Source organism: Myotis nattereri (genome assembly GCF_964212035.1).
Source record: "Myotis nattereri genome assembly, chromosome: 5".
In the NCBI taxonomy this organism is placed as follows: Eukaryota; Metazoa; Chordata; class Mammalia; order Chiroptera; family Vespertilionidae; genus Myotis; species Myotis nattereri.
The window spans coordinates 25,861,022-25,883,670 of NC_138080.1; the positions used below are offsets into that span (position 1 = coordinate 25,861,022).

The 22,649-nt window shown below is 47.2% G+C and overlaps 1 protein-coding gene across 2 annotated transcripts in view; it reads right to left on the minus strand.

The window, feature by feature from the left end:
• Positions 1 to 22,649, minus strand: part of ILF3 (interleukin enhancer binding factor 3) — a 49,787-nt gene that overhangs the window by 14,721 nt on the left and 12,417 nt on the right. Inside the window, exons 2-20 of one of the 2 annotated variants that reach the window (XM_081092095.1) lie at positions 18,340 to 18,434; positions 17,232 to 17,461; positions 16,893 to 17,070; positions 13,992 to 14,139; positions 12,506 to 12,597; positions 12,022 to 12,117; positions 11,260 to 11,371; positions 10,740 to 10,837; positions 10,056 to 10,167; positions 9,846 to 9,956; positions 9,318 to 9,517; positions 8,782 to 8,949; positions 8,206 to 8,331; positions 7,924 to 8,100; positions 7,672 to 7,825; positions 7,474 to 7,527; positions 3,773 to 4,132; positions 3,021 to 3,149; positions 2,451 to 2,634 (exon numbers count right to left, since the gene is read on the minus strand). In XM_081092095.1, the coding sequence (XP_080948221.1) occupies positions 2,498 to 2,634; positions 3,021 to 3,149; positions 3,773 to 4,132; positions 7,474 to 7,527; positions 7,672 to 7,825; positions 7,924 to 8,100; positions 8,206 to 8,331; positions 8,782 to 8,949; positions 9,318 to 9,517; positions 9,846 to 9,956; positions 10,056 to 10,167; positions 10,740 to 10,837; positions 11,260 to 11,371; positions 12,022 to 12,117; positions 12,506 to 12,597; positions 13,992 to 14,139; positions 16,893 to 17,070; positions 17,232 to 17,461; positions 18,340 to 18,342 (2,685 nt within the window). In that variant the 5' untranslated portion in view covers positions 18,343 to 18,434 and the 3' untranslated portion in view covers positions 2,451 to 2,497. Of the gene's footprint in view, positions 1 to 1,985; positions 2,635 to 3,020; positions 3,150 to 3,772; positions 4,133 to 7,473; positions 7,528 to 7,671; positions 7,826 to 7,923; positions 8,101 to 8,205; positions 8,332 to 8,781; positions 8,950 to 9,317; positions 9,518 to 9,845; positions 9,957 to 10,055; positions 10,168 to 10,739; positions 10,838 to 11,259; positions 11,372 to 12,021; positions 12,118 to 12,505; positions 12,598 to 13,991; positions 14,140 to 16,892; positions 17,071 to 17,231; positions 17,462 to 18,339; positions 18,435 to 22,649 lie in introns of those variants that run through there. The other variant, XM_081092094.1, reaches the window with a different exon arrangement.

Genomic DNA, 22,649 nt, shown 5'->3' on the forward strand with positions numbered 1-22,649 from the left:
GGCTGATGAGTTGGAGCAGCTCAGTGAGGGCCTTCTCTAGGTTGGCTTCCTGGGCTTGGAGGGCAACAGGCCTGGGAAGGCCTTGGTCAGCTTTGAGTGGGTGATGCCCCAGCAAGGCCTTCATGCTCAAGGTGGGTTCACATCTTCCTGAGCCCAGCCTCCTGCAGTAGCAGGTCCTGAGGGCTGGGATATTGCAGTTGGCCTCAGGCATCACCGGGCTATCAGCACAAATGAGGTCCCCAAGTAGCATTAAGGTGCCAAGGGATCTGGACTCATAAGCTGTCACCTCAGGACAGATACCCACTGTGTTGCAATGCTGCTGCTGGCTCAGTGTTGTCCAGACCTGACCATGGTGATCCTGGCTGTAGCTGAAACCTTCACCCAACCCTATTGTGGGCTGTAAAGTGTTTCCCAAAAGACATGTCCACATCCTAACCATTGACGCCTGTGAATGTGACTGACTGTAGGTACAGAGTCTCTGTAGATACAAGGATCTTGAAATAGTATCATCCTGGATTAGAGTGGGCCCTAATTCCAATGATTTGTGTCTTTGTAAGAAAGAGGAAGATTTGAGACACAGACTCATATTCATACATTGGAATATGATAGTGGTCTTTGTTTGAGAGACTGATGTGAGGAGACCTGTGTTGACAAGAAAGGTCCAGAGTTTGAAGGCATTTGGCAGTTGGGGCCAAGGGGCTCCTCCCTTTGGATTTCTGAGTGATGTAGGCTCTGTCCAAAGCCTGTATCCTGTCATCACAAACACAAGGTCCCGAAGATGTCACATGGGTCTTTATCCCAGCCCCTGCACACGTCTGGGAGAGGAGCTGGGGTGGATATCCACCCTCAAGTCTGTCTCCTCTCTCAACTCGTACACATACTTTAGGCACTTCAGGCTGACCAAAATGTTCACACAGTTGGCCACCTCTTGAATGGATTTCACAGGGCCCCTCTCCCCGACCTGGATCACTTGGTATCTAGGACCTCCTCTGCTGCAGCAGAGGGCAAACATTTCCCAATGTTTTCTTTTTTAGTGCAGAATACCTTTTATCACCTCTCCAAGAAAGCAAGTCTTCATCCTTTGAAGACACACTGGAGTTTCTGCCTCGGCTGAGTAATCCTGCATCAAGAATGGGTTGCACTTCTCCCAGTAGCCATGGTTAACAAGCACGGGAGGACAAAGAGCTTAGGCGGTGAACAGTGCCAGGATCTGAGAGGGTGAAGAGGCAGCAAGTCGACAGGGGTCCCTGCAGAGGGCAGTGCAGGCCCTGTCTGCCCACAGGGCTCTTCCCAGACAGGCCACCCCCAGAGTTGAGAAGGGCTGCTCAGGGGAGGTTTTCTCCACCTCCACACTGATGTGTAAGTGTAGAATGTTCTGCAGCATTGGCTTCTAACCACTATGTGACAATGTCTCCCAAGCACTACAAAACTGCCTGCGATTGAGAACAGTGCTCCAGAGAAACCCACTGCAAAGCCCACCTGTGCGCGCTGGGAAATTCTCAGTAGGGGTGCCACAGAACGCCACCCCAAATAGATGGTTCCATCTGGGGGTGCCTCAGTCAAATTTCAACCAGGCTTTTTCAGATTAGGTGCTATGTACCCAAATTAATCCATGGTGACTTCAACTTGCACTTACACTACATCCAGAATTCATGGAGCATAAAACAAAGCATGCTCTACTGTGGGAGCATGGGCCGCTAGGCTACTATGCAGACACTCGGGGCTGTGGAGTTCGCTGGGACATAGGGGCTACAAGATTCCAGCTAACTGCTTGCTGGCCCTGACCAACTCAGTCAAGATGTCATAAGCCTGGAAGTAGCCACTATACCCTCTTTGGTGAACAGGGACCATCCTGCCACATGCGCTCCACTTTCCAGTGCTGGAAACAGAGTGGAGGAACCTAAACCTGTCCATTGCACTCCTGGAGGGTCAGACACCCAGGCCTACAACGGTGCAGTTTGTTTTTTTTTTTTCGTTTTTTATTTGTCTACATTCAGTTGAATTCAAATGTACTGCCTGAATGATCCAGACATACAAAAACCCCACTCTTTCCCACTGTTTTTTAAAATAAAATCTTCACTTATAAAACTGAAACACTAAAGCATTAAAATACAGAAAGCTCGTTTAACTCACTTCACAAAAGCATTAACAGATGAGGTATCCCTTCTGTAACTATTTCAAGACAAACTGAGTTAACACTAACACCAATTGTAAATAGACAGAGGGATACTGAACTGTAAGAACTCAGAAAACTCTACTCGGACAAAGTTGTAATGGCAACTAACAAACCACTGAAGATGTGGAGTCCCAAACACGGCTAAATATGGGCCACAGAACGGTCACAAGGTGACCAGCTGCACCTCACAACACAGCAACGTGGACAGGGTAGGGCAAGAGGACCCAGAGGGGCCGCAGACATGTTAACTGTGATGCATAAAACTGAATCTTACAACGAGGAGGGTAAGTGCAGAAGGTACAAATCTTCACCCTCAGGGCTTTATCTGTACTGGTAGTTCATGCTGTGGTCTGCGTTCCTGCCGTAGCCTCCCTGTGATGACTGGTAAGAGCTGGGAGGGCCGCAGTAATTCTGGCTGGACCCCGGGGAGTTGTAGTTCGATTGTGATGAGTAGCCTCCTGAGGGAAAGAGGGGGTGGGGATCAGCCCAGTCACAGAGGTGTCAGCAGTGGAAGCTCTAACTGGGGCTAAGCACCAGGCTCTGTGTGGCTCTCCGTATTGCCAGCATTTCTTCATGGAGGCGGCAAAATTTAGGTACGATAATTCCTGGGCCCCTGGTTCTAAAAGCCAAGAAACTAGAGGCATGCCTACGTTGGTGCTTGCATAGGGCCCCATATGCCCCGTCTCCTGCTTTCTGTTCCTGCCCCACACAGAAGCCAAAAGGCAGCTGTCACTGTGGCCCTGCCCAGGCTATCTGCCCAAGCCAGGCCACACCCACCCTCACAGCCTCTGCCTCTGTGAGGACCCCCCTCCCCATGCTATGCCACCTGCTGCTCCAGGCCCACCTTGTTTGCCTTGGTACGAGGAGCCGCCCCCAGAACCTCCTCCGTAGCCCCCATGTGACCCTGGGTTGTACGACGACCCGCCTGAGCCGTAGCTGTTCCCACCGCTTCGGCCTCCGCTACCACTGTAGTCTGGGAAAGAGAAGACAGTGTGGTTAAAAGGGCCTTGTGCTGCAGCCCTGGACATGGCAGACCTTTGGCCAAGACCCTGGACCCTTGCAAATTTCCCTGTCTTGACTGCTTAGATTTGGCACAGGTCAGTCTCACCACGAACTGCTTGGGGCTGGCTGGATTCCACAGGTCACCATGCCCTGGACTGTCCTGATCACCACACTCTGAAGCCAAGCTCCATCCCACTTCCCCACCTGCTCCTCCAACCTGTTTCCCAGCAGCTCAGTAACTGCAGAGTTACTAGCACCCAGCCCCTGCTACTGGGTGTCCCACCACAAACCTCGGTTCTCCTACTCTTCCCCAATGGGGCCACTGGCACAGTGCAGCCCACCGGTTCTGTACATGAGGTGGAGGGAGAGATGGAGCAGAGTAACTCACGCTCTCGTAGGGGCTGGATGCTCCACAGGTCACCTCGAAGTGGCTGGCCCAGTCTCAACCCACAGCCTCAGGGGCTTTAGCCTGGGGGCCTCTGCCTCCAAGTCTGTCCCAATGCCCACCCTAAGGCCAATGCCTCCAACTTCCTTCCAGCCCCCAGCCAGAGGTGGGACAGTGTTGCGCTTTTGGGGGACCGGATGCCAACTCACTGAATTTGCTCTCGTAGCTGTAGTCGGAGCCGCCCCCGCCCCCGGGGGAGCTGTAGGAGTTGGAGTAGTAGTTGCCTTGGCCGTGACTATAGCCTTTCTGCTTGCCCTGCGGGGGGCCATAGTTGCTGTACTGGCTCTGGTTGTAGGACTGCTGCTGGCCTGGGTGGGGCTGGTAGCCTGAGCCGTAGGAGGGTTTCTGCTGGCCCCCGTGTGGCTGTTTCTTCCCGGCATGTTTCGGGGGCACTGGGGAGCTGTAGTTGTCACCTTGGTAGTAGGAGCCGTAGCCGGAGGAGCCACCACCGCCCCCGCCGCCGCCACTGCCAGCATTCCCAGAATGCCCTCCATTGCTGTAGAACTGACCTAAACAGGAAGGCATCCAGTCAGGTGGAGGCTCAGGTTAATGGAGTGGGAACAGAGGGGTAGGGAGGGAAGGTCGAAGCTGTGGGTCCTGAAGGCTGACCCAGGAGCCTGCTGCTCAGGTGGGGGCAGAGTGAGAGGCAGGAGAGCAAGGAGCAGCAGCTCCAGTCCCTAAAGCAGCCTGGTCTGGGCTGGCCCAGCCTTCAGCTCCACTCACCCATTAGCTGATGACAATGGATCTTTGCCAAGCAGCGGCACGGCAGCACGCTGAGAGCAGCTTTTGCAGCGGATGTCAACGTTACAATGAGATGGGCTCCGAGTGCAGGATGACATTCACAACTAGCTGACTGCTACCCAGATGTCCCCAACGATGACAGGAAAAGCAAAGCCCAGAGAAGCAACCAGCCCTCCCCTGCTGTGCTGGGAAGAGGCTTGGCAGTCACAGGCTTGGGTGACCCTAGGAAATGCTCTTTAACGAGGTCCCTGACATTGGTGTCATTCTTAGAAGACCAACTGCTCTGACCTAGTTCCAGAAGAACCAGGAATGGACACTTAAGCCAAATGTCCTGGGACTCCCCCGATGGGACTTATGCAAACACATGCCTTAGGAGCAATTCCACAGCCTCCGGGGGAAAGAAGACTAATGCTGAGATCAGAAGATCCAAGTGGCCCCCCAGAGGGCACCTCGTTGTTCCCAGCACAGCTGCTGGGCTCAGGCAGGACTGAGCAGCAGGACAAGCGTGCAGCAAGCCGCCACATTCTCAGGCTCAAGGGCAGAGAATGTCACAGAGAGCTCCCCCAATTCTGGTCATTAGGCAAGGACCCCCCAGAACACTGTTTGTCAAGATATGGCTCCCCAAAAGACTCTCAAGTGGACCTGTGGGAGATGGGTCAGCTAAGGTGCGGGGAACGGGGAGAAGATGGGTCCTGTGGGTTGCTGTCCATCTGGCTGGGCAGTGTCCAGTGCTCCCGCAGGGGCAGTGGAGCTCCTGAGTTCCTAGAGCAGGTAGGCCTGGGTGTGCCTTTGCTGGTTAGTTCTGCCTCTGTCCACAGATGGTTGAGGCTGGTGCTTGGTCAGCCTGGCTATGCCCAGTGTAGGTAGGAGAGGGAGGGGATGCTGCCACGCAATCTGTCCCGTTCCATGTAAGGGTCTCTCGTCCTTTGGGTGAATTTGGGAGTCCTCACCAGCCTTCCACCCACTGAAGATGTGCACCCCACAGTGGTGTGCCTTGGGTTATTTGAACAGTAATTTGGATAAAACTGATCTCTGCTATGGGTTTATTTTCTTCAGGCGGGCAGTCTCCACCCAACACCCCCATCACAAAGCCAAGGACACGGATGTGTCCCATAATGCAAGAGAGCAAACACAAGGAGGCCAGGACAGGAAGTCCTCTTCAAATCCCCTCTTAGAACTCTGCCACATCAGCTGACCCTCGGGCTACACTGAGTGCCTGCCTCCTCACCCCTCCACAAGCACAGGAATGAATGAAGACGCCAAGTAGTTAGGGCTTGTTACTTTAACATGTATTGATTAAAAAAAAAAAAAAGGGAGAGGGGAAGTTTTCAACGTCATTCAGGATAACTATTTCCTGGTATAAAAAGACATTATTCTCAAACAATAACTTTCTAAAAAAAAAAAAATACATCATGCAAAGTTTTAAAAAGTTTCACTGAATGTTTCAAACCTCTGGGAACAAATTATGCAGTAACCGTTTTGACCAGTTTTTGCCTGAATAAACGCAAAATCTTGCAAGTCAACACAGAGGCAGGCTTTGCTGCAAAAAAGAACTGCTGACCAGAGATAAAACCAGATTTGTTTCCAGGGACTCCCACCAGGAAATGGGGGCCTGAGTAAAGAGCCGGACCGCCTCTGTGTGCCTCTCCACACAGGGAGAAGCCACAACCTCAAGCCTGTACGTTAAGGTAAGAAGGGTGGAAGCTTCCAGGGCTTGTCGCAGCTGTGCGTCCAGCAGTGCAGGCCCTACTGAGGTAAAATTTTCACTGGAGAATTGAGCTACATATTAGGCTCTTTCCGCTTGATTATTTTTAAAACTCCATTTAATAAAATTCTAGAATTCCATTCATTTGCAACTGTAATCAGGACTTGCAAAATTCTGCATTATTGATCCCTTAAGCCTGTCTATTTCTTGCACTAAATGATGGAAGCACAGTTTTGATACCTTTGAGAGTTCACCTCTAGCTAAACCAGCCACAGAATGTCGCATCCCCAGTCACCCACCAGAGCATTTACAAGAGGCAGGAAAGGTTAACTTTGCACAATATACAATTCCCCAATGTTCCCATTGTTTTACATGCTTATAAAAAAAAGGAAAAAGAAAAAAAAAAGAAAGAAAGAAAGAAAAGAAAAAAAGTCGGTTGCTCTGGATTCAGATGTGGTGAAATAGTTTTCAGCACTATCAAAGGCATCAACCAGATTTGGGAATTTGTTAAAAGGTTAAAAATTCATACAAAACCTGCTGTAAATTAAGACAAAGGTAGATTAAAATGCATCATTATCTGTCTCTTAAATAAAGTAATGCTTTCCATAAAAAGCAAAGGTGGGCTTTTGCCTTGATGCTGACCAACGCTGGCTCTAGAATTCTGTGCAATTCTGCACAAAAAATGCATTCTCTGAAAATTGTTTTCCACTTATTGTTAACTTCAATATGACCAAGTTCAAAGGCAAATCACGATAAAAACTGCCATTGTCTTAAATTCTGCAGGCTAAGAGTTTCAGACAAGCTGCGGTGACAAGCCACGGTTGAGAAACCCAGTGAAGCACAGGGGCACAGCACGGACACTTTAGGTTTTGGAGTTCGAGAAAATTGGAGTAAAAAGTTGATTTTGTGTGCAATACTTTTAGATGCTCTAGGAAGACCCAAAATCATGATAGCCGTAGCAGTCTGTGAAAAAGTCACCTACAAAAGGGGGAGACAGAGCAGAGAAAAAAAATTAGAATTCTTTTGAAAAATGGCACAGAGCGCCACATTTGAAATTCATGTTTTAGATTTCTCTGCTCCTGTAACCCCCCAATGAAGGCTCCTTCTCAAGACAAGAGCTGTGCATTGTCAGGAAAAGTATATTCACAGATTGGTGCTTCGTTCACATGGCTTAAAGCAGAGAAATTTAAAATTTTTTACTTTTAAGGTACTTTCAAGTCATACAGTGTGTGTGTTAACATTTACAGAGTAAATCACACTTTTGCAGGATGGGGAGGGTGGGGGCCTTGAGGACCACCTGATCTAATCACCAAGGATGGGTGTGGGCCACCCTGACCTAACTCAGGCATGGGAGCTACACTGCAGCTTCTTCCCAAACTCAGACCAAGAGAAATACACACTTACTGTAGCCAGCTGTTGCTGAGTTGCCTCCATACCCATAGCTGCCATACCCAGCGCCTAGAAAGGAACCAACAGGGTTATCAGGGCTGGAGGCGGGTCTCCTTCTGCATCTGCCTCTCCCAGCACCTCAGCTCAACCCTAGGGACCCCACACACCCGAGAGAGCAAGACAGGCCCACGGGTATGGGACAAGGTTCCTCACCAGCATTCATGTAGTTTCCATGGTTGGCGCCACCAAATCCTCTTCCTCTACCCCGACCACGGATGCTCCCTCCTCTTCCCCGCCCTCGAAGGTTTGGGGGTGGAGGCACTTCGTTGTGCATGGGGCCTCCCATGCCAAAACCAGGGTTATGTGGCTGGACAGGAAAGAACAGACAAGTTACATTTGCCTCATTTTCAGATCACAGAAGAATTCATGCCAAGCTAAAGAGATTGAGGGGCAGCCAGTTGTTACCTTAGCAGCAAATTTCAGTCCACCTCTGACAGGCACAGGTGCTCTCTTCTTCTTATTGGCTTCCAGGGAGAGAGGGGCATCAGGGAATAGCTTTTCTAGCGCAGCAAGGGCAGCATGTGCTTTTGCCACCTTTTTATTTGAGCCAGCACCTTGAAACTTCTGTCCATCTACCTCAACCTGAAAGAACAGACATGTGTCAGGGGTGATCCAAAACCTCCCACTGGGCAAGGGGACTCTCCAAAGATTCCAGGCCTCCACAAGAACTGCTCCAGGATCACTCACCTCCATCACAAAGCGCTTGTCATGGCTGCCACCAGTCTCTGAGATGAGCTCATACTTGAGGCCACGCCTCTTCTCATTAAGTTCCATGACGGGGTTCTTGCCATGCTTGGTCAGAATCGGCCCCTGCTGTTTTATGTTCTCAGGGAAAAAGGAAAAAAAAAACCACACAAACCCAATACACTCAGCCAAGGGCTGTCCAACACGTGCTGCACAGCCACCACTGCATCACAGCCCTCCCCTCCATGTGCCCTGCTGTCCCACACCACCCTCGCCTCTGAAAATCACCTGTGAGCCTCCCAGCAACAAGATGACCTCCACCTGCACCCTCTTCTTCTGGGAAATGGCCTATCATTGACTGAGGGTCACCCCAGTACATCCCTGAGTGCTAGGTCAACATCAGCAAAGCCTTCTGGGTAATAGCTCAAAGGCTCAAATCCAGTTCCCCCTATAGGTTCCCAGACTGGAAGGTGACTCCTTTGTGAGAAAATGAGGAGGACCAGCAACCATCCAGGTTCCCAGGACACAAGGCTGCCTGCACCACTCTGTGGTGCTATCCGGCGCCCACCATGGACTCACCTCGGTAGTGGGATCCGCAGTAAAGGCAGCAGTGGGGGTGGAAGCGGCTTCTACCACAGGTGGAGGGGCCATGACAGCTGGCTTGGCCTCAGTTTCCTCAGCCGAGTCCTCCCCCTTACTGGAGTCTCTGCCTTCAGCACCGGTAGGCAAGCCCATGTCCTGTAACACCTGGGAGGGAGACCCGCAAGGCCCCTGTGAGGGATGGGGCTCAGCACTGGGACTCTAAATCAGAAGCTCCGAGGGTGGAACCCAGCAATTTGCAGGGTGTTGCTTCCTTTAGCTCCCCACATGCCCAACCATGTGTGGACACCTTCTGCCTGTCAGCCATGCTGACAAAGGCATTCTTGCCACATGTGATTTGACGAACATTAAAAAACCTAACCATTTCATTGTTTGTATACCCTCCCTAAGCCTCATAGTGTTTGCAGCTAGGACTTAAATAGGAGACGACAGGTATGAAAAAATCCTAGATGAACAAAGTGCTTTTGCTGTCTAAAGGAAAAGCATACGTTGGCTAATGCCACCAGCTACCGTACCTTAACAGCCACATGCAGCTTGGCAGTCTTTTTGGATGGTCCGGAGGCCTCGAATGAGCTGCCATCTACTTCCACAGACATGGTGAAGATGGGGGCATGGACCGGCCCCGCCTGGGAAACCAGTTTATACTGCAGCCCGGGCTTCAGCTGGTTCAACCTCATCAGGGCATTCATAGCCTGGGGAGGCTCTGCCTTCTCCTCTAGAGAAAGACCACCAACATCACTCTGGAACATCAGTTCTGAACCGGGGAGGGGATCACTTCTGATATGGGCTTTTGTAACGGGATATGAGAGATTGGGCAGCTACAAGGCCTTGTCTATGCTGTTGCCAGGTACACGCTAATTCTGGGGTCATCAGTAGGGGCACATCCCCCCCCCCACTTGTCTTCTGTACCCATATGATATACTTAACCATTTTAAAGACGTCTTAAACATGTCTGAAAAAATTCAGATGTCTCCCTACGTTGTGGTGAACCTTAAATGGAGACAGATGGAGGATAAAAAAGGCCTAGGAACAAATGCCTGTACCTTTCTTCTGTATCTTCTTCTTCTTTTTGCTGGGAGACTTTTCCTCTCCATCCTCCTCCATTGGGCGTTTCATTGGCGTAATGGCGTAGGTGGTACTGGGGGGGATTTGAACTGAAAGAGATCAGGACAGAAGTAGTTAAGAGACTAGTCTGGTGCTCTGTGAGGGGCTCACAAGGCTGCTGCCCAACCTGGAGCCCTTGGCAGACTTACCCGTGTAGTCCACTGGGTTTTCATTCTTTGGTTTCTTGGGCATCTTAGAAGGCAGAGGGTCCATACCCAGGACTTTATGCAGCTGTCCAAATGCAGCAAGTCGCAGAGCATGCTGGAAAAGGGGAAGAGGAACAGGAACCTGACTCAGCCGCCCTGTGTGCCTGGCCAAGGTGTGTACTCTTGCTAATGCCTTCTGGAAGGGGCAGGAGCTGAGGGGTTGCTAATGGTCTCCCCTAAAATAGCAAGGGGTCCCCCAACAGCCAGGGGAGGGCCTGACTTCCAGGACCCAGCCTTGCTGTGGGGGAAGGCCAGCCTGTGACCACCCGCCTCAAGAGGAATACAGGAGACCCCAATCTGGGGACTGGTTGCCACACGGAGCCACGTGGTGGGCCTGCAAGGGAAGGACCCCTGGAAAAATCTAAATAGCAAATACATCTCCCCACTGAACTCGGTGTCTGAAAACAACACTCGAGCAGGCTGGGGAGCAGGCTACAACCACGCGTGGCACCAGGGGAAAGAAGCAGCCCAGATTGGGGCGCCCTGTATCAGGCACAATCCCTTCGCCTTCAGTCCCAACCTGAGCCTACTGTCCAGTGGCGACCCTGAGAATACCCAGTAATGGAACTAGAAGCCAGTGATTACAGACTGGGTAAGGGCTCACGGTGGCAATGGCGATGACTATACCTGCGCACTCTGTGTGATATCTTCCCGTTGCTGTCTGTCTAGATGCCCAATAGCATCAGTGGCTTCTTTTTCACAAGGGTCATAAATGCCAGAACCATCTGAAGGCAGGAAACAAGGAAGATATGCAGAGGATTATCCTTTAGTGTCTCGGAAGAGTTGTACTGGCTGAGGGAACCAGATGCGTTACCCCCCGCGCCCCATCCACACCCAGCTCTGGAAAACACGCTGAGCTCGGTGACCCACTCAGCATCCAGCCCATGAGAGAAATAATCCACATGTGTCTCAGAGCAAGGAGCTCACATGGGAGTGGGTCACCAGTGCCCCGGATCCGCCCTGAGTCACAGCTGCGGAGCCGGCACAGGGCTGGATATGATGGTGCAAGAGGGTAGTCACATGCTTTAGCCCTATGGGGACATGGAGCTGCTGCTGCCCTAACCCGGTCAGGGGACCCGCCAGGAAGTGGCCTCAGGGCCTTGATCCCTGTCCTTTTCCTGTAACTTGCAAAGCACAAGGCCCCAACCTGGCATCACGATGCCTGACGCCAGGCACTCCAGCACTCTCCGCAGGGCCTCGCCAGCACCCATGGGTCTGTTGGCTGTGCCGATGGACTTTTCACAGAGAAGCTCAAGGGGCTGAAAGGCAAGAGGGATAGTTAGCCCATGTCCAGGGGGGGTGGGGGTGGGGGTGGTTGGCCAATGCTTGAGGAGCTGTCACTGTGTATATGTGAGGAGGGGTTGGCATGGAAAGTCACAGCCATTCAAGTTCACAAGACAGGGCTAAGCCAAAGATAGGACACGTAGATCAGGACTCAGCCAACTTTTCCTTAAAGGGCCAGACATTCAATCTTTTCAGCCACATTGGCCATGAGGCCAAGTTAAAGCTATTTTGTAGGTACTTATATTTAAAGTTATAAAAACATCCTTAAGTATGTGCTGCAAAACAGGCAGCTGGCCAGAATTGGCCTGTAGGCCCATTTGCTGACTGCTGGCCAAGAGCGGCCAGAAAGGCTTCATCATGGAGCCGAGCATGCCACAGTATGTGCTAGCACCCTCCCTAGGCTAAGCTGTGTACCTCCTCAACAGTGATGGGGGTCCTGGTCTCACTTTCACCTTCCACCCAGAATGTGGCATACAGCAGTTGCTAAACAAGCAGCTAGGATGGGGACACATCAGCCAGACCCCAAAGGGCCACTCTAGCCCAGATACCAGAAGATATTTCTGGGCTATGGAAGAAGGTCCCTGGTTCACAATCCCCAGGTGGCCATAGCTAGAAGGTGCCTTACCCATCCTCTTAGAGGACCCCAGGTGGGCACTCGGGTGCACAGGTCCCTCAGGACCCGGATGACAATAACACAAGACTTCAGCCCATTGGCTCTGGCCTAGAGGAACAAAGCACAGGCTCTTTACACAAGGCACCTACCAGAACACAAGGCAAACATGAACAACACAAGTCTCAGGGTGCTACTTTGTCCAGGGTAAAGGATGAACATTCACAACCATCAAGTGTGTGGTTGGCAGTGATGCCACTGTGTGGACGATAATAATGTTACTCTTGGCACAAAGCAGCAGCAACCCACCTACTCAGTCACAAGCCTCCTTGGGGGATTGTCAATTGGTTTATGCGTGCTGCATTAGCAACTGCATGCCTGCAGGTGCTAAACTCTGCACGGCACTGGTCAACATTACTGAAACTTTACAGCGCAAGTTAGCCACGTTAAAACTTAGGAATTCTCTACCAAAAGACAAATAGAAGAACAAAATGCAAACCTGGAACCACTTGGCGTGTCGGAGGGACGCCAAGGCAGCAAGGCATTTCTGCCTGTCCAGGACGTCCGGGGGGTCGTTGACTGATAGCGTTTCTATTCATGGATGGAATAAGAAGACAAGGCACAGTTTGACCAAGGGGTTTCTGTCAGGTGGAAAGGGGATGTGGCAGCTTCCTAAAGAGCAGTGGAGGTTCCCAGAATCTCAAGTCATCTCTACCCTGGACCAGGGAAGGAGAAGCCTGAGTGTGTCAACTCTGCCCAGAGAGGAAATTGCAAAAATTGGAGGCCCCTCCAAAAAAAAACAAAAACAAAAACGAAAATACAAGTGGGAAGTTACTCTACAAGGAATAATCCCATAGGGGAGGGAATAGATAGGTGGATCCTATCTTCTAATAGACTGTTACCATGCTTCCTCCCCGGCATCTCCCAATAAATTAGCTGTATTAAAATTTTCAATAGAGAAAAAAAAAACCGCACACACAAAAAAACCCTACAAAAAAAACCCAAAAAACAAAACAGTGGTGGGGGGAGTCGAAATGAACTCCCTCTCTGCTTCCCACAACAGCCATCCCAAGGCATCTGCTGCAAAGGGGACCACCTCCACCCACCAGGCAGGACTGCCCTAGCCCCAGCCCTTGACAGAGAGAGTCCTGTTGGTCAAAGGTCCAGCTTCCCTAAACTGATAAACTAAAAGGGCTTTGGTAGTTGGATTCGGGTATCAGAACCAAAGGTAATCAAAGAACAGCAACAAGGGTGCTAAGTGTGAGCCCATGCTGCAGCAAAACTGGTGTGTTTGTAGTTCTGCCGTGTGTGTATCAGGGATTTGGATAAGGCCTGTTCCCTTAATTTGTGGTGTGATGTTTGTGATTAAAAAAAATTCACACAAGAGGGAAGCCCTGGGAGGACTCTGAGTTGTGAAAGCATTATTAGTGTCTGAGCTTTTGTTTTTTGAAAAAAAATCACACAACAGTTTAACTTTGTATCAGCTCTTTGCATTTCACTTTGTATCAGTTCTTTGCATTTCAATTACTGAGCTGATCAAAGCAGCCAATGGAAGGAAGACAAATGAAGAAGCCCTCAGTTCTGCTGCACCACAAGCTGCTAGTACAACTCCATCATGATGTTTACGCAGAAGCCATATGTTGTCTCCCATAATTTAAAAAAACTGTAACATCACCCTGGACATACTTTTTCAAGGCCACACAAGAAAATGGCTCAACAGAAAAGCCAACTGTAACACTGATGACAGCATTCAAGGATTAAGACAAACCAAAATGGTGCAATCCTCTGAAAAGTGCTACTCACTTTTAGTGCAACTGTTTGATCAAACTCCCCAGTACCAAAACAGGAGATGTGATCTCAGAGTAAAAGTGGGCAAAGCTACACCAGTATCCTTTTATCAACGAAGTCTAAAACTGAATAGCACATTTGAGTAGTGAGGGAACACCAAGTTTCCAAAGTCCTGCTGGCCTTCTCAGCCTCCCTACCTCCAGCTAATACTTTCTCCATTTCTTCTCTGACAACGGGGGATGTCAGGTGGATAGTCAGGGACAATGGAGGCTCTTTTGTATTTTTTATCACTATCGCAGCATCATCGACAGATTGGAGTATTTCGTACTTATCTTCTGTAACAGCCTAAAAAAAGAAAATGCAATTTTCAAAATACTTTCTCAAGGGAATCCACACTTCTAGTTAGCCCCACTGGTTGTTGCAGAAAACAGGCCAATATCTTGGGGTGTGATGGACAACAGGCCCTTCATCTAGGGGGTCAGGACCTCCCTCTAATTGGCAAGGTCTATGGCTATTTTCCAGTACTTCATAGACAAAGATGTAATTTTTCAAAGGAAGCTTTATAATGCAACATGCAAGAGTTTAGGGCCTGAGAGCGTGAATCCTCCTTTTGTCATTTGCTAGTTGCGCAACTTTAGACAAATCACTTAATCTCATTATGACTCTTATTTCTAGCCCTGGCAGGTGTGATTCTGTTGGTTGGGCGTTGTCCTGTGCACTGAAAGGTTGCTGAGTCGATTCCTGGGTCAGGGCACATTGATGTTTCTCTCTCTCTAAAAAAATCAATTAATAAGTCTTAAAAAACTCCCAAAACATTGTGGCTTCTAATCTGTAAAATGGACTTAATGACATGATCTATACCACAAGGCTGCAGGAGGCTTAAACTGGACTCTGGATGGAAAGCTCAGCACACAGCACAAAGTGAGCATCTAGGAACTGCTATTTCCACACCAGGATGAGCAGCCACCAATGTGTGGAGTGAACATGATGTGCAGTAAAATAGTTTGTCATGTGGTGCATATTAAAGCACGTACTCACTGCAAATGCATGTCTATAAGGATGGTCACAATGGTCTGACTTCTGTTTTTTTTAATACCAGTTTACATGCCTTGATGAAGGAAAGTCAAGCTTTTATTATTTTTTAAAGGGAAACAAAATAAGTTTCAAATGTAGGGAAGACAACCGTACTTCCAAAAATCTAAACTGGGGGTTTTGCTCCTCCACAGTACTGGCCTTCAGGCCGATCATTCTGAGAGTGGGTCTGTCTTGTGCACTGTAGGGTGAGGAGCAGCATCCCGCCACCCTCTGCCCAACAGATGCCAGTAGCACTCTACTCTTCACACCGTGACAACCAAAACTGTCCCCAGAAACTACCACATGTCTCCTGGGTGTGTGTGTGCAAGTTTGCCCGTCAAAACCAAAACAACAACAAACCCATTCATCTGGAGATGAGACAGGAGGAGCAGACTTGAAGTATGAAAGTGATTCCACCCAAGGTTTCTGGCTTTGAAGATGAGGGAAGCCTCAGTAATGGAATACAGCAGTGGCCTGTAGGTGCTGGGAATGACCCTCGGCTAACACAGCCAGCAAGAAGGCAAGAAACTTAGTCCTACCACTACAAGGAACTGAATTATGTCAACAACCTGAATGAACAGGATAGTTTCTCCTCTACAGCCTGATTTTGGCCCACAGAGACCTACACAGAACTTCTAACCTCCAGAGCTGAAAGATAATATATGTGTTGTTTTAAACAAAAAACAAACACAAAAAAGCCACAACCCACCAATGTAGTTTATTTGCATCTTTCTCTAAAACCCACTCTTTATATATAAAAAAAGTTGTCTTTCTGCTCAGTTGGCTGAGTATCATCCCATGCACTGAAGGTAATGCTGGTTCACATCAATGTTTCCCTTTCACATTCATGTCTCTCTCTCCTCCCACCCTCTAAAACATCAGTAAGAAATTAAAAAAAAAAAAAAGTCCTTCCTTCAGAAACATTTTCATCAGCTTAATTTTCTTCAATTAATATGCTTTTAATAGACAAGGATAAAATTAACTTAAAATTACTTACTATTAAAACAGAAAAGCTAGGGTTTCATATTAAGTAGCACCCCAGAATTACCTATTGTAGTGCATTAGCTTCACATTTCAATTCTGCCCTTTGTCCTGAATCCCAGATTGTCAGTCACAAGGGACAGAATGCAACCAACTGATGTTCCCTCTCACATCAATGCGCCCTCCCACCCCCAATCAATAAGCATATCCTCAAGTAAGAATTTTTTAAAAAAAGTGAATGGTATTTCTAAGGAATGAGTTTTACTTCTTTTGTTTTTGCTAATCCTGTCATTAACTCCAGGAGGCAGCTGGTTGCAGTGATGTGTGGAGGTTCTGAAGCCCCAGAAATCAGCAGCTAGGGGTGCTGGTGTCTGTTACTCTTCCCAAATACCTTGTTGACAAAGCCCTATCTACAAGGAGCATTGTGAAGATGAAATGACACATGTAAAATGTATGCCTGGCCCTAGGAGGGTGGCTCAGTTGGTTGGAGTGTTACCTTCTATACCAAATGATTGTGGGTTTGTTTCCTAATCATTTGTAAGTTGTGGGTTCCATCCCCTGTAGGGACACATGCGGGAGGCAACCAACTGGTGTTTGTCTCCCTTTTCCTCTCTCTCTAAAAATCAAAACCATGCCCTGAGGTGAGGATTAAGGAAAAAATAGGATCTGATTTTTAAAAAGGTTTTGATGATGTCAAAATTTAGATCAGAGGGAAAGAATTAATTATACTATCTATTCATCCATCCCCCCACCCAGCCATCCAATGGAGTCTGGATGTGAAATATAAGCCTACTGAGGCCCTAGAACAGTGCAGCCTAGTATATGGTAGGTACTGGGTCCTTCCTCGAAGCCAGTGTCTGGGCACCACTGCAGTCACCCAGCCATTGTCCTCAGATCCTAAGTGGTTCTGCAGCACCCAGTCCTTTCCCTATTGAGGTGCGAGCACAGCAGGTATAAGGGTGGGTGTAGAGTATGTCTTTTGGCACATGTCACAGTTGGGCATCTCTTCCTCTGCCCCACCCAGTGGATGTGGTCACACTCACAGCGAGCTGGATGGCCAGGTTGTCAGCCACCTTGTCCAGGAGGGCAGTTGTGGGTTTCTCCTTGCATAGCAGCACCAGCTCCAGGTCCAAGTCCCCCTTGAGCAGGAGGCCCTTTGCCACAAGGCCAACACGCATTACACCCCGCAGGGTTCTGGTCATATGCTCCGTCTTTTGCTCCCTGAAGAACAGATCAACGCATGCTATGTGAGGGATTCAGTCTGGCCAGAACCCAGAAAGGCTGGAGTTTCTTCAGAAAGGAAATGCTCAACTCTAGACTAGTCAGTCTCCCTAGAAAGAAGAAAAACAAACAAAAAAAACACAACAAAACCTCAAACTTACCCGGCCCCTTCTTTGCTCTCATCCTCTTGAGGCACGTCCAAGTTCTCGGACTCGGCATGTTCACTGCTGCCTTTCTCCTGCTCATCAATCCAATCAGACACAGCTTTGAGAGCCCGCTCTGTGTGGGACACCATGTTCTGGACTGCCTCCAGTTCCTCTTGGGTTGGATAAACAGAAGAATGCTTTGCCATCACGTGGCGATCATCATTCACAAAAATTCGCAATGGACGCTGGAAATGTGAAAATTCAGTTAAAACCAATGTGAAGAGACCAAGCAACCCACCACTTACCTTTCAGGCTGCATAACTATGCTTTATCATTTGTGTGAAAATAAGACTATAGTAGTCCCCCCTTCTCCGCAGAGGATACATTCCAAGACCCCCAGCGATGTCTGAAAATACAGATAGTACTAAACCCTCTATATACTGTTTTTTCCCTGAGCATACATACCTATGATAAAGTGTAATTTATAAATTTGGCACAGTAAGAGATTAACAATGAATAAAATAATTTAACAATATACTGCAATAAAGGTTATGTAAATGTGGTATTTCTCTCTCTCTGAAAATATCTCACTGTACTGTACTCATCCTTCCTTGTCTTCTTGTGAGGTGATGATGACACAATGCCTACTTGACGAAGTGAGGTGAATCTGAATTGCTTTATTTCTGGAATTTTCCATATAATATTTGGGCTGCGGTTGACAAGGGGTAAGCAAAGCAAAGCTACGGATGGGGGGGATTACTGTACAGGGGTGGACAAAAGTAGGTTTATAGTTGTAATACAAATTAATAATACAATAATTAATAAATAACAATACAAGAATAAACTGTGTTTCACATACAACTGTAAACCCATTTTTGCCCATCCCTGTATATGAACACTAGGAAAATGACAACTAGACATAACAGTTGTTCTTTCTCTAGACAATGGGGGAAGGGGTCACTTATATTTCTATATTATTTGAATTGTTACACTATGTAGTACAATTCAAGTTAAATGAAAAATAGAATTAAAAAAAATAGAATCAAATATATTGAGGCAATACTACAAACATCTGTACATGTATGAAGAAATAGTACCTATGATTAAAGAAAAAGTTTCTTACCATTTTTACTTTTTTCTGTAGTGTCTGGAAATCAAATTTTGCTTATATTTTCAAATTGTGACAGATTTCCTTGGTGTTATCAATACTTCAGCTATCTATAAAATCAGAAAATCTTTTTAGTTTCAAATTTCACAGATGACTGAATTTTACAGGACAGCAGCGCTGACTCATTAATAAGCCCCATTAACACAGCAGGACACATCTTTATTTTCAAGTAACCACCGCTAAGCCAAGGTACAAACAGCTAATTAATTATAAAGTTCCCTAAAAATGAAAAGAGCTGGTTTCTAGAAGCAAAATCTCACTTCAGGCCCACACTCAGATGATTTTTACTTCTTCTATCTTCTTTCATCATTTCTTATATAAAGTATGCCAATTTTTACAAATATAAAGGAAAAGATGGATTCTGGTCCTTAAGGGTAATGAAGAAATGGAAGAAGCAAGAGACAGGGCTCTAAAAAGATCCTATAAACTGGAAAGGCAAGAACCTTCTGAAACACCAGGTAGATGTGACCACTGCACCACAAAGACACACCTGTGGGTTCATCCTTGGAGAGGCTGAGACAACTGAAACGCACAACAGAAGCCTTCAGGACAAACACAGCTGTAATTATAATTTTGACTACAACCTACTCAACCCCCACTCTGTGTAAACATTCTGGTCCACACAGAAATCTCCCAAATGAGTAAACAACAACAAAAAACCCATCAGCACAACATGGAACAGATAAATATACCCTTTGCATACAACCACCTAACAGCTAGCTCTGTCAATCTAAGCCAGTCACTAGCCAGGGCAGCAGGCTCATCCTGGACAGGGACTCACTTTTAAGATAAATGTCAACAAGATTGGCCAAAACAAGAATTCCCACAATGTTTTAGGGTTACCTAGTAACAGAACTGAAAATGTAAAGGTTCCACGCCTTGGCTACTGTGGCTCAGTTGGTTGGAGCGTCATCCAGTGCACCCAAGAGTTTCAAGTTCAATTCCTGGTCAGCACACACACCTAGGTTGCAGGTATGGAAGGCAACTGACTGATGTTTCTCCCTCTCCCTCTCTTATTTCCCTTCTCTCTCTCTAAAATAATTTTTTTTAAAAAGGGAGGATACAATCCAAACTTTATACTATTTAAAGAAAAAAATGTTTTAAATCACTTTTAATTCAATGTATTTATTTGTAGGGTTTTTTTGTTTCATTTTGTTAATTCTCACCTGAGGATATTTTTTCATTAGAGTAGAGGGAGAGGGAGAGACAGAGAGAGAAATATTGATGTGAGAGAGACACACTGATTGGTTGATTGCCTCCTGCACATGGCCCAACCAGGGCCGGGGATTGAGCCTGCAACCGAGGTACGTGTCCTTGCCTAGAACTGAACCCAGGACCCTTTAGTCCCAGGGCCGATGCTCTATCCACTGAGCCAAACCAGCTAGGGCTAAAGAAAAAAATTTTAAGGTTCCGAATAACTTGAAAATCTAAGGAGGCCAAATGCCCCTGCAGCAAATGCCAGGTGGGGGTCACAGGCTTCATGGGAAGGCACAAGTAGGAAGGGGAGGAGTGAATGACCACTCCCTGGACTCAGCTTCTGGCTGTGCATGGGCCCTCGATGAGCCACTCGGTCACTACCAAGTGGGAGCTTCTGCACAGACGTGGGCCTGAACCCTGCTTGCCCAGCCACTATCGGTGTGGTCTTGAGATTTCTTTGGAGCTTCCTTCTATACCTGCGAAAAGGAAGCAACCCCTCTCTCTCTGCAGGAGAATTGTGAAGTGAGTATGTCAACCCAAGGAAAGCGTGAAGCTGGATCTACACCACCAGGCTGCTGTGGAAGCCTAGAGCTAAGTGATATGCATGCAAAATTGCATCCTGTAGTAACAATGAATGATCACTATTCAGTTAGGGACAAATGATATTGTGGTTGTGTTTGAAAAGAATGTTTTTACCTATTAGATATACATTGAGAAAATTTTATGGTTGAAAGTACATGCCTGATATTTGCTCTTAAATACTCCAATGAGGCAGAGGATAAAAGAAGACTGCAAAATGTTGATAACTGTTGACGCTAGGGGATGGGTATATTGGAATTCATTTGTGCATGTTTAAAAATTTCCATGTTTTTTTTTTAAAAATGCATAAGCAGTCTTACAAAAGTGCAGCCATGGCAGGTAATCTAAAAATCAAACCAAAGCTCAGAAAACTAATTCTAAACTACCAAGCAACAGAAATCATAGCTTAATGGTAAGGACCTGTGTTAAAAAACCACCACTCCTAGCCATATCTGTGTTGTAGCTTCATCAATTTGATAAAGGCTGGTGTTTAAAAGCATATTTGTTCAACATGTATTCAGTGTGCACCTTCTTCATGCCAGGCCACAGGCTAGCTGCTGGGACAGTGTTGGACATGGCCTGAAAGTCCCGTTCACTTGGACTTGGCCAGCTAGCAAACCCTGAAGGACAAACTCCCTCCCTCTAAACCCGATGAGGCTCAGGAGCAAATACTTCACTGTATACCTATACCATCTACTCATCTCACATCCCTCCTCCAACACAAATACCAAATGTAGAGACTTTAAAAATAAGTTTTCAAAAAATAAAGTTTCTAACCAAGTTTCCAGATGGCTGACCTTTTTATCCAGGGCTTTTGTAGGATTGATATTGTCTAAAACCTATTTAAAAGGAGCTCCTGGGAGAAGTGGCTGATTCAGCACCTGATACAGGAACTGTACTTGGGTGGGCCTGGGTCAAGCTGCAGTGTCAGAAACTGCTTAAGAGATTGATGCAGTCTTGTCCAAAGAACAAGGAGCTGACTGGTAAGAGCTCTGACTGGCTACATTTGGGGCAACTGAGTATCAATAAATAAATAGTTTCCTATATGAAGTTCTAGAACAGGTAATACTAATAAATGAGAAAAAATTCCGAACAGCTGTTGCTTCTGGGGAATGGTTTCAAGGAACACCTGGAAAGGGGCCCTAGGGCACTTTCTGCGTGTGTTGGTCATGGTCTACATCTTGGTACGGGTTGAGTGTATGCAGTGGTTAGAGTTCACTCAATGGTATATTCAAGACGTGTGGCCCAGCCGGTGTGGCTCAGCATCAACCTATGAACCAAGATGTCAGGGTTCGATTCCCGGTCAGGGCACATGCCTGGGTTGCGGGCTCAAATCCCCAGTGTGGGGAGTAGGAGGCAGATGATCAATGATTCTCTCTCATCATTGATGTCTCTCTCTCTCCCTCTCCCTTCCTCTCTGAAATCAATAAAAATATATACAAAAAAGACCTGAGCATTACTTCAAAAGAAAAAAAGGACTGTACATAAATACTGGACTCTGGTTAATATTACAAGGGAAGCCCTGGCTGGTTTGGTTCAGTGGATAGAGTGTCAGCCTGCGGACTGAAGGGTCTCAGGTTCAATTCTAGTCAAGGGCACATGCCTGGGTTGCAGGCTCGATCCCCAGCATGGGGTGTGCAGGAGGCAGCTGATCAATGATTCCCTCTCATCATTGACGTTTCTATCTCTTTCCCTCTCCCTTCCTCTCTGAAATAAATAAAAATATATTTTAAAAAATGTATTACAAGGGAAGAGTTCAACTTTCTGCTTACTTTGAAGTGCACCATAAAAATAAAGTAGGCTGAAGGATGAACCGAACAGATTGATGGACAGATATGCGAAACAGTCAAATATCAATGGCAGAATCTAGGGTGCATATACAGGTAGGCATTCACCGTAAAACTGTCACCTTTTGTGTATGTTTAAATTTTTCATAATAAAAATTTTCAAATACCTAACTAAAATTCATTAAGCACACTGCATTTATAAAAATCCATGAATCCATAATGATAACTTAAAGAATTAGTAATAGCCTTGGCTGGTGTGGCTCAGTTGGATGGGCGCTGTCCTGTGCAGAAAAAGGTTGCTAACTCAATTCCTGGTCAGGGGCATGCAGGAGATAGCTGATCTATGTTTCGCTCACATGGATGATTCTCTCTCAAAACCAATACAAAATTAAGTAATAATGATTGGCCACCACCAGATATGCCTACATTCCAACTCCATACTCTAAAAACTACTAATAATGTCAGATGACGAACTGAGGGAAGCAGCCTAAAACTCCCCTTTTCCCACTGGGGAACAAGATATTCATTGTGTCAAAATATAAGCCCACGGAAAATGCCACTCGACACCTACCCCCAAATGCACCCCTCTGCTGTATTCACCTCACCGTTTAAAACTCAAGAACCTGGGTGTGCCTCTGTTTCAACAGGCTGTGTCATTTGATCCTCCTCTGAGGGGATTCACTGGGCTATGGCTGGCTCTGA